Raw genomic sequence first — 14096 nt, 5'->3', positions numbered from 1 at the left:
TTGGAATCCGATCATCCACATTTTCTTTGAGAATCATATAAGTATGTGTTCTAGTTTCACATTTAAATGTAAAAAAAAATCCCATAAAACTCTCTCAATAGGATTAAAAAATCCCACCTTCTGATATATAAATTATCCTATGGTTAGCCAAATATTTCAGTTCGTAAATATGATCGATAAACACGTACGCGATTCAAAACTTACATGAGATATAAATTATAATGATAAATAAAGTATAAAATATATGAATAGATCTTGCTAGGCTGCCAAAAGCTTTCATGTAGTAATATCATTTATCATGAATCAATGTCAGCGCCACTCAGTAACTACCCAAATTGTCCCACCTATAAATGGACTTTTGATGACAACGAGATGTGTATAATTTCAAATTTCAAGATTATTTGGTTTTAATTAACTATGCGAATCCCAACTCTTTATAAATTATAACTTTCTCAATTCTAATTTCGAATTGATATTCTATCGCATGCAGTTGTTAAGAATTGACTTGGACCTAACTCACCTCAAAAGCTAGATCAAGAGGTGAGGATTGCCCTTGTTTATATAAAGAGCTCCCAGATTATTTAGCCAACCGACACAAATTAATACACCAACAACAGTGACATAAATCTTTCTCAATAACGGAGTAACATTATTGATTCGATCCCAAAGAATAGTAAAAAAAAGAAAAACCACAACCCTAAAGAAAAAAAATATAAAATCACTCGATTTGAGTATAATTTGTGGGTTTACCAACTCATTCTTGATCACATGGATAATTAGTAATTACTAGTTAGTTTAATTAATTAATGTCTCCTATATATTTTGGCTTAGGAAATAAGGGGGCAAAATGCGATTGACTAAAATATGATATTGAGCAGAAACTGCAGCTACGAATTAAATCTCCAACTGAAAAAGGTTAATTGGCCAAAAGCATTATATATAAATGAAGAACCCGAAAAGCCCACATCACATCAAATCGAGACAAAAACATACAAGAAAAGAAAACTCAGCCGTTTTCAGACGGCCGCTAAATGCCTACAAATTAAATTAAACAACCCTCTTTGTTTCCATTTTCATTGGAGGAATTAGTCTTCTTTTTTGGTTAACAAATCTCATCAAACCCCGTACTCTATTCTTCTTCTTCTTTCACTTCTTTTTTCTTGCATTTTTAAAATTACGTGTGGATTTTTGAGGGGCTTAATTCTTTCCCCTCCACTGAAGTACTACTCTTTCATGGCGAAAACCTCAAAGCAAAACCTTAATAAAAACAGTACTGCTGCCAAGAGTAGTAATAAGGCTTCTCCAAAGGCCAAACGGACACGTAAAAGTGTTCCCAGAGAGTCTCCTCAGCAACGTAGCTCTGTTTATCGAGGGGTCACCAGGTAATTAATTCATTAATTATATATGCATGTTGGATTTGTCAGATTTATTACTGAGTTTAATTTCATGATTAAAAAATATATATATATATATTATTGATGGTGAAATAATATTTCAGACACCGGTGGACGGGTCGATATGAAGCTCATTTGTGGGATAAGAATTGCTGGAACGAATCACAGAACAAGAAAGGGAGGCAAGGTATGTAATTCAATTTAATTTAATTTTTTTTATTTTTATTCATAATAAATAAAAAATATGGCATCACTAGCTAATGTGATTTACCATTTTTGCTCTTTGTTGGTTAATTTGCATTGGTTTTTCAATGGTGGTTGATGGGATCCTACAAAAATGCAGTGTATCTTGGTAAGTATATTGACCATAATTTCATCATTTAACTTTTAATTATATATTCAAACAAAAAGCCAAATAATAATAATAAAAAATTAAAAAAGAATCCTTCTTTACAAATTTAAAACAAATGGGAATTAAAAAAAACACTTTTTTTTTTAGTGATGAAAAAGCTTGTTGATTTGATCACGATTTGGCTTTTTTCACTGGATCTTATCTCATATTATGATTTTAAAATTGTGTTTTTAGGGGCCTACGATGACGAAGAAGCAGCTGCACATGCATATGACTTGGCTGCATTGAAGTATTGGGGACAAGACACCATCCTCAATTTTCCAGTAATTTCTAACTCCAAACAATTTTGATATTTTATCGATAATTATCGATCGAATTCGTTACAATTTAACGATTTATTTAATAAGCTTGAGTTATTTTTATGATTGTAGCTTTCCACTTATCTACAAGAGTTCAAGGAAATGGGAGGCCAATCAAAGGAAGAATATATTGGTTCATTGAGAAGGTACAAAATAATCAGAACCAATATGTATTGTGTGCCCAATTAAGTTATACTACTCGTTGCAAGAGTCAAATAAATTAATAAATCCGATTTTATGTGAAATCATTAAAAATTAATTTTTGCCGGGCCCCTTAATTCCTCGCCCTTATTTTTAATTAGATTTTATATTAAAATTCAAATATTTCATTTTGGTCAAAATTCTTGTTAAATTTTAGGTTATCAATTACTGATCAACGAATCTTGAAATTTTTTTTCATGAACTTCAATGGCAGGAAAAGCAGTGGGTTTTCTAGAGGCGTGTCCAAGTATAGAGGAGTGGCAAGGTACGTAGTCTATATATATTGAAATTCATTTAATCTCATTCAAAAAATTATATTGTTTTCTTATTTTTTTTAACGTTTTTACCCTCCACAAATATTTTCTACTTCTCTCCTTTTTTATCTTTTCTGAATGTCCCAATTCGTGACAAAACATATGACAAAGACTCACATAGAAGGAAATAATTAATGGCTTTGAAAAAGTTCACAATCTAGCTCCCAACTAAAATAATTTGATGTGTTTCATAAATACAATAGGGTCCTATACCAAAATTTGAATTCACAGCACTTATTACCAAGCCGGACCTTTTATTTTATTGCATTTAACGATCCCACGCATCAAAGGTTCAAATTTTTTGCCGATTATTGCCAACTTTATGATATTAATCTCTAAATTTTGAATGATAAATGTCTAGTTTAGAGGCAATCTCTTGTGTATATAAAATCTGCGTCATTTGTATTCACATCCCCTACACTATATGCATTTGACACTCACCTCTCTTATCAAGTGTAAAAATTATAGCATGGAAACGAGGTGGTACGTGAATGTCAAAAGCAAAAAATGTAGGGGAGGTGAATGCAAATTACCCTACAAAATCTGCAGTACCCGATCGATTTCTTGTCCATCCCTACTAATGACAATTATGACTAAAAATTGGCTCTAGATATGGGAAAATAGTAGGCGTAATTGCTACGATGTGTTCCATGGTTTCAAGATTTTCGAGCATTAAATTTTATTTTATTTTTTATTTTTGCTTAGACATCATCACAATGGAAGATGGGAAGCTCGCATAGGAAGAGTCTTCGGCAACAAATATCTTTACCTTGGGACATATGGTACGCCATAATATAAATATACTATATATTTGCTTAGTTATAATGCTCGAGCTAGCTTTTAAATTTATTATTTCATTATCATTATTATATTAAATCATGGATCTGATGAACTTGAAAAGGACCATCCACAGATATGTAACCCTAATAAAAAAAAATACACTGCTAAGAATACTTCCTGAAGAATAAACCAAAATCTTTGTTGTTTTACCTACAAACTAACAACCAAACATAAACAATATCCCAATCGCTAACAATAAAATGACTCTTAAATTGCATTAAACAAGCTTCAATACATGTGCCACATGTCGTTAGATGAGAAGAGTCTTTCGAATAATTTTTGGTACTCTTAATCATGACAATTGGGTGCATTTATGTTAGTTTCTATTATCTTTTACTTTAAAAGCTTTATATTTATACTCCAATTAATGCATTTCTTTTATCTACTTTTATTTTCTTAAAAAATATTTTTTCCGGTTTAATCTTCTATATTATCAAATTTCAATTTCATTAGTACATTTTCTGATTTTAGTCATACACACGTTGCACATGTCAGAAAAACGACTTATAAATTTTTTTGAAAAAGATATATCGGACTTATACTGAAATTTGTATATTTCTATTAGTTATTATAGTTTTTGGGGAGTAACTAATCAAATATTGAACCAACGTTAACACATGTTAACAACAAGCATTAGGTTATAGTAGCAGATGATCATCTAATACGGAATAATATATAGTTAAGATATTATATAAATATTATAGGGAAAATGAAAGGCATATAGGGTCAAAGAACATAATGGCAAATAGTTAGTAAGCTGAAAGCAAACATATATGGTTGGCTAATTATATTGTGTAGATCACCAACCCTCAACAGCTTGCTAGATCTGCTACTGTACATGCAATATAATTAAACTTTCAACACTTGCCAACCAAATTTTTCATGCAATTTGAATTCTTGAATTTATTATACATATTTATGGATTTAAAGCAACCGAGTTTCCAAAATCACCCTTGGATAATATTTCCATTTTGGTTCTTAATTATATTTTGATTTTTGTGCACAGCTACACAAGAAGAAGCTGCCACTGCATACGACATGGCGGCAATAGAATATCGAGGGCTCAATGCTGTCACTAATTTCGACCTAAGTCGTTATATCAACTTGTCGCAACCTATCGCAAACGACACTAATTCAAACCCTAATGACAAAGTTGACATCAACAAGGTCCACAACCCTAGTCAAGAACCAGGATTGGACTACCTCAACTACCACGACCAAAGCTCGAGCTCGGCTGAGACCACCACCGAAACGCCACCGTATCAGCTCGGTGGCTCCTCCAGTACCACTGCCATGACGTCGGCCCTAGGAATATTGCAACAATCCTCCAAGTTCAAAGAAATGTTGGAGCAAACGGCGAGCTGTGACAGCCCTTTGAGCCTCTCTGAACGCGAAGTCCAGCCGAGAAGTTGCTTCCCTGATGACATACAAACCTCGTTCGATTTTCAAGACTCGGGCAGGTTCACTGAGGAGCATGACATTATTTTCGGGGACTATGATTCCTTTGCGTTGCCAATGTACGAGCTTGATGATCAGCAATAAAAAGTGACATTATTATTTCTTATATATAACTTAATTATAAGTGACTAAGTTGAACTGATTCTTTTTTTTGAAGCCAACAATATTCTAAGGCAGATTGACACTTGGAGCATACATGCAAAAGAGCTAGGTTTTGAATAGTAATGTATGCTTCGATCTACTAGAAATGAGAGTTTTCCCCCCTCTATTTGATAATTAATTAATCAATGTGTAGATATCATGTTTATTTCTCCATCACATTTCATTATTAATAGATGGTTTTCTTTCAAAGGAATTTGATTGAAGTTCTATTTTGGGCAATCTTTGTTATATAACGTGATTGGTTTTTCCATGGTACAATATTCTTTAGTTTTTAAGGTAACGGTTGTTGATAATGCAATGCATGTGTCGGAATTGTTTGTGACTTTGTTCTACCAATTTATTGTGATATTTGATTTGTTAAAAAAGTTGCTTTCATGAAAATCTAACACAAAAAATATTTAATGCCCTGAGAATTAATGGAAAAATAGTGAAAATATAACTTTAATTGTACAAGATTTTTGTGATATGATATGATTGTTACTTTTGTAATCGTGTCCTTATTCGAGCATTTGTTTTACCCGACATTTAAAATTTGCAGAAAAAATCAAATATTTACAAAGACAATACGTACATTTATTATCTGAGAAAACAAGCCGATAATGCATTGCAAAAAATATTATCTTATGTGTTCATATATGGTAAGATATTTCCATTTTTTTTATATCATTTAAAAAAAATTTATTTTTAAAAAATTGCAAAAAAAGGCCATGTCCTTGGAACTTGCAAAACAGTTGTTCCTAGCAATGTTGGCATACTCATCAGTACTGTATTCATATTTTATTTGTTAATTCAATTTCTAACGTGTTCATATTACAGTGTATCACTATTATTTTACGGGAGTATTAAAAAATGAGAGTTATATAAAATAACTTGCAGTTTTCTGTTTAGTTTTTCCATATGGATCCTCCTCCACATGCAAATAAGATTACACATTAGCTTATGTATATACGAAATTACAAAAATATCCAAAATACACTTTTAAATGATTTTATTTCCAAATAAAATATAACAATAAATTTATAATTTCAAATATATTTTGTAACTCAATTTATAACGCTTGTAACGTTTTCCTTCTCATATTCCTGGAACCAACTTCCTCGTGGCCTAAAATTGGCATCTACCCGCCAGATTGTTTGTCCAAATTGTTTTCTAAGAGCCCAGCCCATTTCTTGTATTAATGTCCAAGCCTCAATAACGCATGAAATATTATGAAAACTAAATACAAATGAAATTTCATGATTACGTATTCATTTTTTAAAACTTCATATAATTTAATATCAATATTTTACTTTTTAAATTATGTAAATTAATTTCAGCCCTTTTGCATTTCCTGTTTATTTTATTGATTATATGTTTCTTTGTTAATTTCCTTATACCGTTATGATTAGACATCGTTTTTGTTTGTGTTGATGTTCCGGTCAAATCGTTTAAAATTATTTTTTTTTACTGACATCGTTTTTGTTTGTGTTGATGTTCCGGTCAAATCGTTTAAAATTATTTTTTTTTACTGACATCGTTTTTGTTTGTGTTGATGTTCCGGTCAAATCGTTTAAAATTATTTTTTTTTACTCCTTTTACATTCATGATTCTAATATATTTTAGTTTTTTTTTCCTAATAATCTAATGCACCATATATTTGTTTTTTTTATGTTTATATGCATGTATAATATTGAAATGCATTTTTTCCCACTAGATTAAAAGTTCCTGGCTCTGCCAACCATATTCAATTTGTCTATAAATTTTATGATCAAATTAAAAAAAAAAATATTTTACTAATTTTTTTAAAACCTGAGTTTGAAGACAAACTATTAAATGTAAACAGTTTTAACACGAGACGAGAAGCTGCCGAATAAACATAAGAACATTCTAAACTGAACTTCCATAATAATACACGGCAATGCCCCAAAAATTGTCAAATATTCATGGTTCTTTAGCTTCAAAACAAGCTCATGCATGACAGGTCTCGAGTTTGAGACCCAGTAGGCTGGCTGTAAACACCCACTTTTCTCGATGAATCAAAATTCGAATGAAAGGATCAAACATGACATGACCATTCTTTTTGTTTTTGTTTTCTTTATATATATGTCATGTTTGATCCTTAGATTAGAATTTTGATTCAATCATACGGTGCAGCAGAGCTTTGAATCAATGGAAGCCAAGCATATGCAGAAGGCTTGGTATCCAGTTAATGGATATCTGCAATATAAATTTTTCCTGATTCTCAGTAATTGATCGATCACAGAAAATAACACCAGAGTAGATGACATTTGTATTTGATCACCTACCTATAATCCATTTCATATTTAGACTTTGCCACTCTTCCAAGTTGAAGGATTGTTTGCTTTCCATTCCTCTAATGTTAAGCACAATACGATATTGATCAGTCTCTTCGAAAATTTCGGTTGCTCAAAACAAAATTTGTGATGAATGATTACCTCCAAAGTTAACTGGAAGTTCTTCATCGAACTTCGAATTTTAAGACCTGCCGCCTTTCCTCCTCTGTCTCTGAAATCCAGCTCGTATTGCTTTGAGATCTAAGCGAAATAATGGAGTATCTTAAGTTTGGTAAGAGAATGAAGTGTGCTCAGACGAAATTCGCTATACACACCTTATTGTAACGAGGAACTTTTGAGAACAGCTGATGAACTTTATCTTTGTTCGCCTCCCATTCTGTGGGTAATCCATTAATATGTTGTACCTAACACATGAAAAGCTACTCGATATAATTATGGACTCACATTTCTTCGAAAAGATCAATGAAACTATTGATTAACTATATCGATGATCTTCAAATTTTCTCAAACCAACTTAGATACTTAGAAACTAACAATCTACAACAACTGCTGAAAACTGATGGTGAGCATCAGCCATATCCAAATCTTCTGGCTGCACGACAAGAAATATATGACAGGGGAAGCCGTCCCCTTCTTTCCTTCTCAATTTTCCTCGAAATATATATTCTTATGTATTGCATAAAAAAAGCTTTTTGATTTCTATTGACAATTCTCCTATTTATTTTCCTCAAAACTAGGAGCCCAACCAGTGAAAATGAATCGTGCATCAAGCTTACCTGATTAGTATTCTTCAGCTGCATAGAGAAGTGCTTTGGAATCCATGCCTTCATGCTTCGGTAACTTCCAGTCCAGGTAGATATAGTAGGCACAAATCTGCAAAATCCAAAGTCGTGCTTTCATAACATCATCATGGAAAACCTGTAAAATGATTCTAAAAATCCAACTTACTTTACAGCAGCCAATAATTTGGGGTTTCTATTCGACATATTCTGGCTTTGCCCCTGTTACGTACCGAAAAATAATGTTAAAAGAATATAAAATGATTTTACTCATGCAGATGAAGCTAACTCATGAGTCTTTGGCAATAATCTGCTTAGTTTACATTCAAAATTTTCAAAACTCAAGACAACTTTAAATTGACTAAGTCAATTTATCACAAGGCTCATTGTGGCTTGAACATGGGAATCAATTTCACTTTCTAATTCTAATTCTATGACTTGATCAGATCATTGTATGAGTACATAAAAAATGCTTCTTTAAGCTTCTCAAGCTCAAATATAAAAGAACATATTGAATAAAGTGTATTCATATCAGTCATATGCACCCATATGGGCGTGAAGCATGCATATAGCTAAATAAAGGATCCTCTATGCTTACCTGATCCCATATATGGTATTTTGATCCCATTATGTTAGCAGTTACAATGCCAATTAAGTTGTCATCTAAGCCAACATTTTTGGCCCTTGGATTTTGAGATATTGTGAACTCTGATCTTCCTTTGCATCTCCTGTGATGAGCCACCGCAAGTTTGCGATTTTGTCGCCCCTGACCCTCCTATCATGTGACACAAGCAACATTTACAAGTCTTGAGCATCAAGCCAAATTTTTCATGTGATATTTACATCAAGGCAAAAACCAATTCCACAAACTTGAAATTGGTCTTACGTTTGTATAAAGTGTGTACAATGAGCCTCCGTCGAATCCATCGGGCGACCTTTCTTTCACTATAATACACGTGCATCTCCCTACATCAACCGGCAAAGGCCTACACAACAAGGACCTGCAAAGCACAATCACCAAGAACTCAGCCACCTCCATTGATTAAATCCAAAGCCAGTATTATCCAAAGATTATGATCCTTCTTAAAAAAACAAAACTTGTTTTCTTCCCCTTAGTGTCATTAATTTAAGCCAAAATATTGAATAAAATTCATCTGAGTAGTACCAACCTATTCGGCAAAGTCGACCATGAAGAAACCGGTGCAGCTTCCGAATCAGAATGGTCCCAAACATTGACCGAATCCGTGTTATCTGAACCAAAATTATCCCAAATCTTCAATCCAATGTTGGAATCGGGCTCTTGCCTCTTCATGCACAGCTGCAAAGAAGATGGCTTCAACAAATTCTCTTTCCTATTTGAAGACTCTCTCAAGAAACTACTGTCTTTTTTCCCATTTTCAATAACCATGTTTTCTTTCCCATTAATTTTCTCATGTCTAATATTTGGTACCGAATTCTCCTTATCATCATCATTAACAAAAGCTGAATTACGGCGCATTCTCACAGCAAGTGAGACGCCGTTCCACTCGCCTTCGCTGGAGCTACGGCCATGTTTCCTTTCGATAAGGGGGTTCCGATACAGGGAAGAGCCGCACGAAGATTGGCGAGAAATCGTGGTTTCTTTGCAACAAGCCATGGTTCAAAAGATGGGATTTTGAAGGAAGTAGAGATTGTGAATCTTGGAGGAAGATCTGGTTTGCGTGGTAATCATATATTTATGTACTAGTGTGCCTTTTTTGGTGCTACAGATGAAACCAACGGCTATTTGAATTTGAAATTTTGAACAAGGAAGTGTTTTAGGTTGTGTGTTGTGAAATCTGTACTTGGAACTATGCAAGAATGGGGTAATTTATTTCAGCTTGACAAAAGTTGCAGCCAGTGTTTTGGTTTCTTATTTTTTTTTTTTTTTTTGTTTCCAGTTGCAAGTTTCGTTTTACACTTGGACCTTTACATCATTAGATCTTATCTTTCTTTTTCTTTTTGGTTTCGAGCTGCAAGTTTCGTTTCACACTTGGACCTTTACATCATTAGATGAAATTCTAGCATATGTGTAATACTCAAACCATCATGTATTCAACGATAAGTATTTTTACACATAGACGTAATTAATTATATATTGTTGGGGTATCACTCATATGCTAAATTGAAATCTAGGTATAAGTTCATCGACTACAAAAGACTTTTAAGATTCTAATAAAAGTTTCTACTTGGGGAAGGAGTTGTGTATAAGAGAGGAGAAAAATGTAAATGACCAGCAGTATTGAATGATTATTTGATTTCGAGTCTTGACTCTGTGTAAATGTATGGGCCCCCTTCATTTAGTCTGTGGAAGAAGAGCAAGCGCCAAAAAATTTAAACAGGAAAAAGTCATGATCCATTATCATTGGGAGGCCCAAAGAAACACTCAAATAATAATAATAATTTTTCTAAATCGAATCCGGTTTTTATTTTTATAAAAGAACCGGTCGGATATGGTTCTGGAAAACGAGTGGCTGGCGAGTGCAGCATCAAAATTATTCATCGACTCATGGCTTCTTCTCCTCACTCTCTGAGCCCCACCTATGGCCGCCACCATGCTCTCCGCCTATAGCTCCTCCCTTCGTCCCTCCCGCTTGAATTTCACCTCCAAAGTCTCACCAGCTGCAGCATACTTTTCCATTTCTGCCACCATGGCCGTCGAGAAAGCGGTGGCTCCCGCCATTATAATAGGTGGAGGACGCGTGGGCAGAGCTCTTCAAGATATGGGTGGCGGAGAAGATGTTTTGGTTAAGAGAGGGGAATCTGTTCCCGTTGATTTCAAGGGTCCAATTTTAGTGTGTACAAGGAATGATGATCTCGAAGCCGTCCTTGATTCTACTCCGAAATCGCGCTGGAGCGGTATGATTGTGTCTGGTGCACTTTATGTTTATTATTGCTAAAATGAAGTTTCTAAATGGGAAATAGTATATTTTATATTTTTTAGTTTGAAATGCATTACATTTTAATATCTATCTTCGATAAATTTGTCCACAAAATCATGGTTTGAGTTCACGTATTTATTCGCCAAAACTAGGTGTTTCGAAGTTTAAAAGATGCTGAATCTTAAAATATAGCAGATTTGGTGTTTTTCCAGAATGGAATGATGGAGCCATGGTTTGAAAGTAAGGGACTGGGTAATGCCGATCAAGTTTTGGCCTATTTTGCTGTCTCAAAGCTGGGTGAACCTCCCATTGATGGCATAACCGACACCAATCCTGAGGGGTTAACTGCTGCGTATGGGAAGTGGGCATCCGCAGTTGCTGCAAGATTGAAGGCTGGGGGCCTGTCTTGCAAGGTAAAGTCTGCTTTTTGCTCTATTTCTCTCGCTAAATCAACTCGGTGATCAATTGATTATATTGCGACCTGGATTCTTGCTTTCTTCAAGGGAACAATTTGACAATGACTAATGAATGACTGTAAGATAGTCTTTTGGAATGAGCAAAAATTGTAGTTGTGAGGAAGAATTATGTTCAAATATTTTCATTTTCATCCTAAGGCAAGCCATGTACTTTTCTTTGGTCTTTATAATGCGACAGAAGTCAGAAATCACCCGTCCGTGGAAGCACTTACCTCGCACCAGTCACCACACAACAGATTTAGCTAGATGTTTTGGTTATTGCACACCAGATAGATGCTCACACCTTATATTGCCAATTGTTGCTCTCGCCTGGGGTGTTAAAAAAACTGAACGCAACCTAACCAAACTGTAAAACCAAACCAAAACGAATAAATTGGTTTGGTTCAAGTTTTGAATAAAATGAACCAAACCAAACCAAACCGATCCGAACTGGTTATGTGTTTGTAAAGTAAAGAGAGAGAATTCTTTTATTGGGCGCAGAAGCCTATAGAATCGTAATCAACTCCTATGCGGATACATGATAAAAGCCTAGGCCAAAGCAAAGAAAAAGAGAAATATCAGATCCCTACGCCCCTCTCTCTCTTGGGCTCTCATGCCCCCTCGCTTTTGGTGAAAAAAGTAAACCGGACCGATCGGTCATTTAAAATACGATAATTCGAATCAAAACGATTCTTGAAGAACAGAATACAACCGAGACTCCTGCATTTAGATCGAAGGCTTAGGGCGGAAAGGTAAAGAATGACATGCCTAGATACCCGAAAACCGGTTTTCCCGAAAAAGTCGAAACGATATGACTTATGATACCGGATCCTGTTAACATAAAAAATATTTTATATTGGGATTTTTCTTGAACATGGAAATATTTTATTTTATTTTTAGTTTGTGTTCTGTTGTTAGTGAGTTTGTATCATTACATTGTGAATTTATTTATTGCAGACTTTAGACCAAATAAACATAAACACAATGACAAGAATTTAGGTTTTTTTATAAGTTTCAAAATTCTGTAACTTGCACAAGGATTTTATTTTATGATATTTTAATTATAATAATTCTAGTTCACAATAAAATAAAAGGTAACACAACTTCTATCAATTGTCAATTGCTATTTTTTTCTCCAAATGACAATAACTCATGTACTAATTTACTGTGAAACTCGAAACTTAAAATTGATCATCAAATCATATCAAACTGAAATTTTTAGTTTGGTAATAAATTATTCATGGTTTGGATTGAATTTTTAACCGATGAAATATGGTTTGGTTCGAATTTTCATCTCGCTGATCAACCTAACATTTTCCTTTTTTTTTTTTTTTTTTTTTTTTTTTGCAATATTTTATTTTCTCTTTGAAATAGTTTACTTTCTTGAAAGATGATTTTGTTTTAAAACAATAGGTGCTTGACAAAGATGCATTTCAGAAGCAAATGCTTGAGAAGCTTATTTGGATATGTGCTTTCATGCTTGTTGGAGCCCGTCATCCTGGCGCTACGGTTGGTGCTGTGGAGAAGGAACATCGTTCTGAGGTAGATGTGTCCATTTCAGCTTACTGACAATAATTTGAAACTTCGGAATTTTTCAGGGTAATTTCATTCACTTTATTTTAAAAATCATCTCTTGTTTATAATGAGGATCATTTGATGCCAACATATATCGAACGATCAGCTACTTTAGAAGGTTAAATTGTTAAAGTCTGAAAGAATGTTGTATGTAAATGCTAGCAACTAGGCTAATCTAAAACTTTCAACATCAGGTGTCTGCTCTCATATCTGAGTTGGCAGCCACAGCTGCTGAAGAGAAAGGTTTAGTCTTTGAAGAAGCAATGGAAGACAGATTATGTGCTTACTCACGTGCGGTTGCACACTTCCCCACTGCAGTGAAGGAGGTAAAGAACATGGATATCTCGTTTCATGAAACTAAATTGTCACACTTCTCAAATATTGGTAAATGCTGTGTTTGCAGTTCAAATGGCGGAATGGTTGGTTTTATTCGCTCTCAGAGAAAGCAATTGCAGAAGGAAAACAGGATCCGTGCCCATTGCATACCACATGGCTCCAAGAACTTAAGATTGTGTAGAATTTGGCTTTATAAATTACTGTTTATTTACAAGAATTTTGATCTTTCCATAGTCAAACAATTTAGCACCATGGAGTTTGAATTCCAGATCAGATGCTCGTACTTTTCACTATGTTGGTGTGTGCACTGTGGACCTCCTCACCCTTTACAGCTTGCTGTGCTTTTGGAAATTCTTTTTTTTTTTTTTTTTTTTTTTTTTCTTTCTGTTGTTTTTAAACAGCTGTGTTTGCCTCAGATTTTTGCGATCGTATATATTACAAACCTTCTTGTACTACTTTGTTCCGGAAAAGTGGCTCCATTTTCTTTGATAAAGTATTCATCACAGTACTAAAATGATTGAATATTAAGTGGCGGAAACGAGAATCATTGATGCACCCATACAAGTAAACATGGAACAGATCCTCCAATGTGAAGTAACTATTGCCTAAGCCCTTTGGGTCAACGCGGCATTTAGCACACTTTTATTCAAAGTTTAGCTATCTATACTGTTATTCTG

At 34.0% G+C, this 14096-nt stretch overlaps 3 protein-coding genes across 5 annotated transcripts; 2 read left to right on the top strand and 1 right to left on the bottom strand.

The window, feature by feature from the left end:
- The first annotated feature begins 990 nt into the window (after nucleotides 1–990).
- LOC140875492 (AP2-like ethylene-responsive transcription factor At1g79700) lies at nucleotides 991–5203 on the top strand. The gene is made up of 8 exons (XM_073279186.1): nucleotides 991–1382; nucleotides 1499–1581; nucleotides 1738–1746; nucleotides 1981–2069; nucleotides 2178–2251; nucleotides 2521–2571; nucleotides 3326–3402; nucleotides 4467–5203. Exons 1-8 carry the CDS (start codon nucleotides 1234–1236, stop codon nucleotides 5000–5002), a joined length of 1068 nt encoding a protein of 355 aa, XP_073135287.1. The 5' UTR covers nucleotides 991–1233; the 3' UTR covers nucleotides 5003–5203.
- Nucleotides 5204–6989: 1786 nt separating this feature from the next.
- On the bottom strand, nucleotides 6990–9904 carry LOC140876005 (tubby-like protein 8). The gene is made up of 9 exons (XM_073279843.1): nucleotides 9323–9904; nucleotides 9040–9154; nucleotides 8752–8928; nucleotides 8323–8375; nucleotides 8151–8247; nucleotides 7689–7778; nucleotides 7516–7614; nucleotides 7366–7433; nucleotides 6990–7276 (listed from the first exon to the last, which is right to left on the bottom strand). Exons 1-9 carry the CDS (start codon nucleotides 9787–9789, stop codon nucleotides 7201–7203), a joined length of 1242 nt encoding a protein of 413 aa, XP_073135944.1. The 5' UTR covers nucleotides 9790–9904; the 3' UTR covers nucleotides 6990–7200.
- A 764-nt stretch (nucleotides 9905–10668) lies between these two features.
- On the top strand, nucleotides 10669–13871 carry LOC140874854 (uncharacterized). Of its 3 annotated transcripts, none has more exons than XM_073278304.1 (5): nucleotides 10669–11030; nucleotides 11249–11466; nucleotides 12946–13050; nucleotides 13278–13409; nucleotides 13487–13871. In XM_073278304.1, the coding sequence occupies exons 1-5, from the start codon at nucleotides 10715–10717 to the stop codon at nucleotides 13598–13600; spliced, it is 885 nt and encodes a 294-aa protein (XP_073134405.1). In that variant the 5' UTR covers nucleotides 10669–10714; the 3' UTR covers nucleotides 13601–13871. The 3 variants fall into 3 exon arrangements, with proteins under 3 accessions (XP_073134405.1, XP_073134404.1, XP_073134406.1); XM_073278303.1 differs by having other exon boundaries at nucleotides 12922–13050; XM_073278305.1 differs by having other exon boundaries at nucleotides 10830–11030; nucleotides 11266–11466; nucleotides 12922–13050.
- Nucleotides 13872–14096: the final 225 nt, after the last annotated feature.

The sequence above is a fragment of the Henckelia pumila genome, chromosome 1, assembly GCF_033568475.1.
Source record: "Henckelia pumila isolate YLH828 chromosome 1, ASM3356847v2, whole genome shotgun sequence".
In the NCBI taxonomy this organism is placed as follows: domain Eukaryota; kingdom Viridiplantae; phylum Streptophyta; class Magnoliopsida; order Lamiales; family Gesneriaceae; genus Henckelia; species Henckelia pumila.
This window is presented reverse-complemented; position numbering and strand designations above follow the sequence as displayed.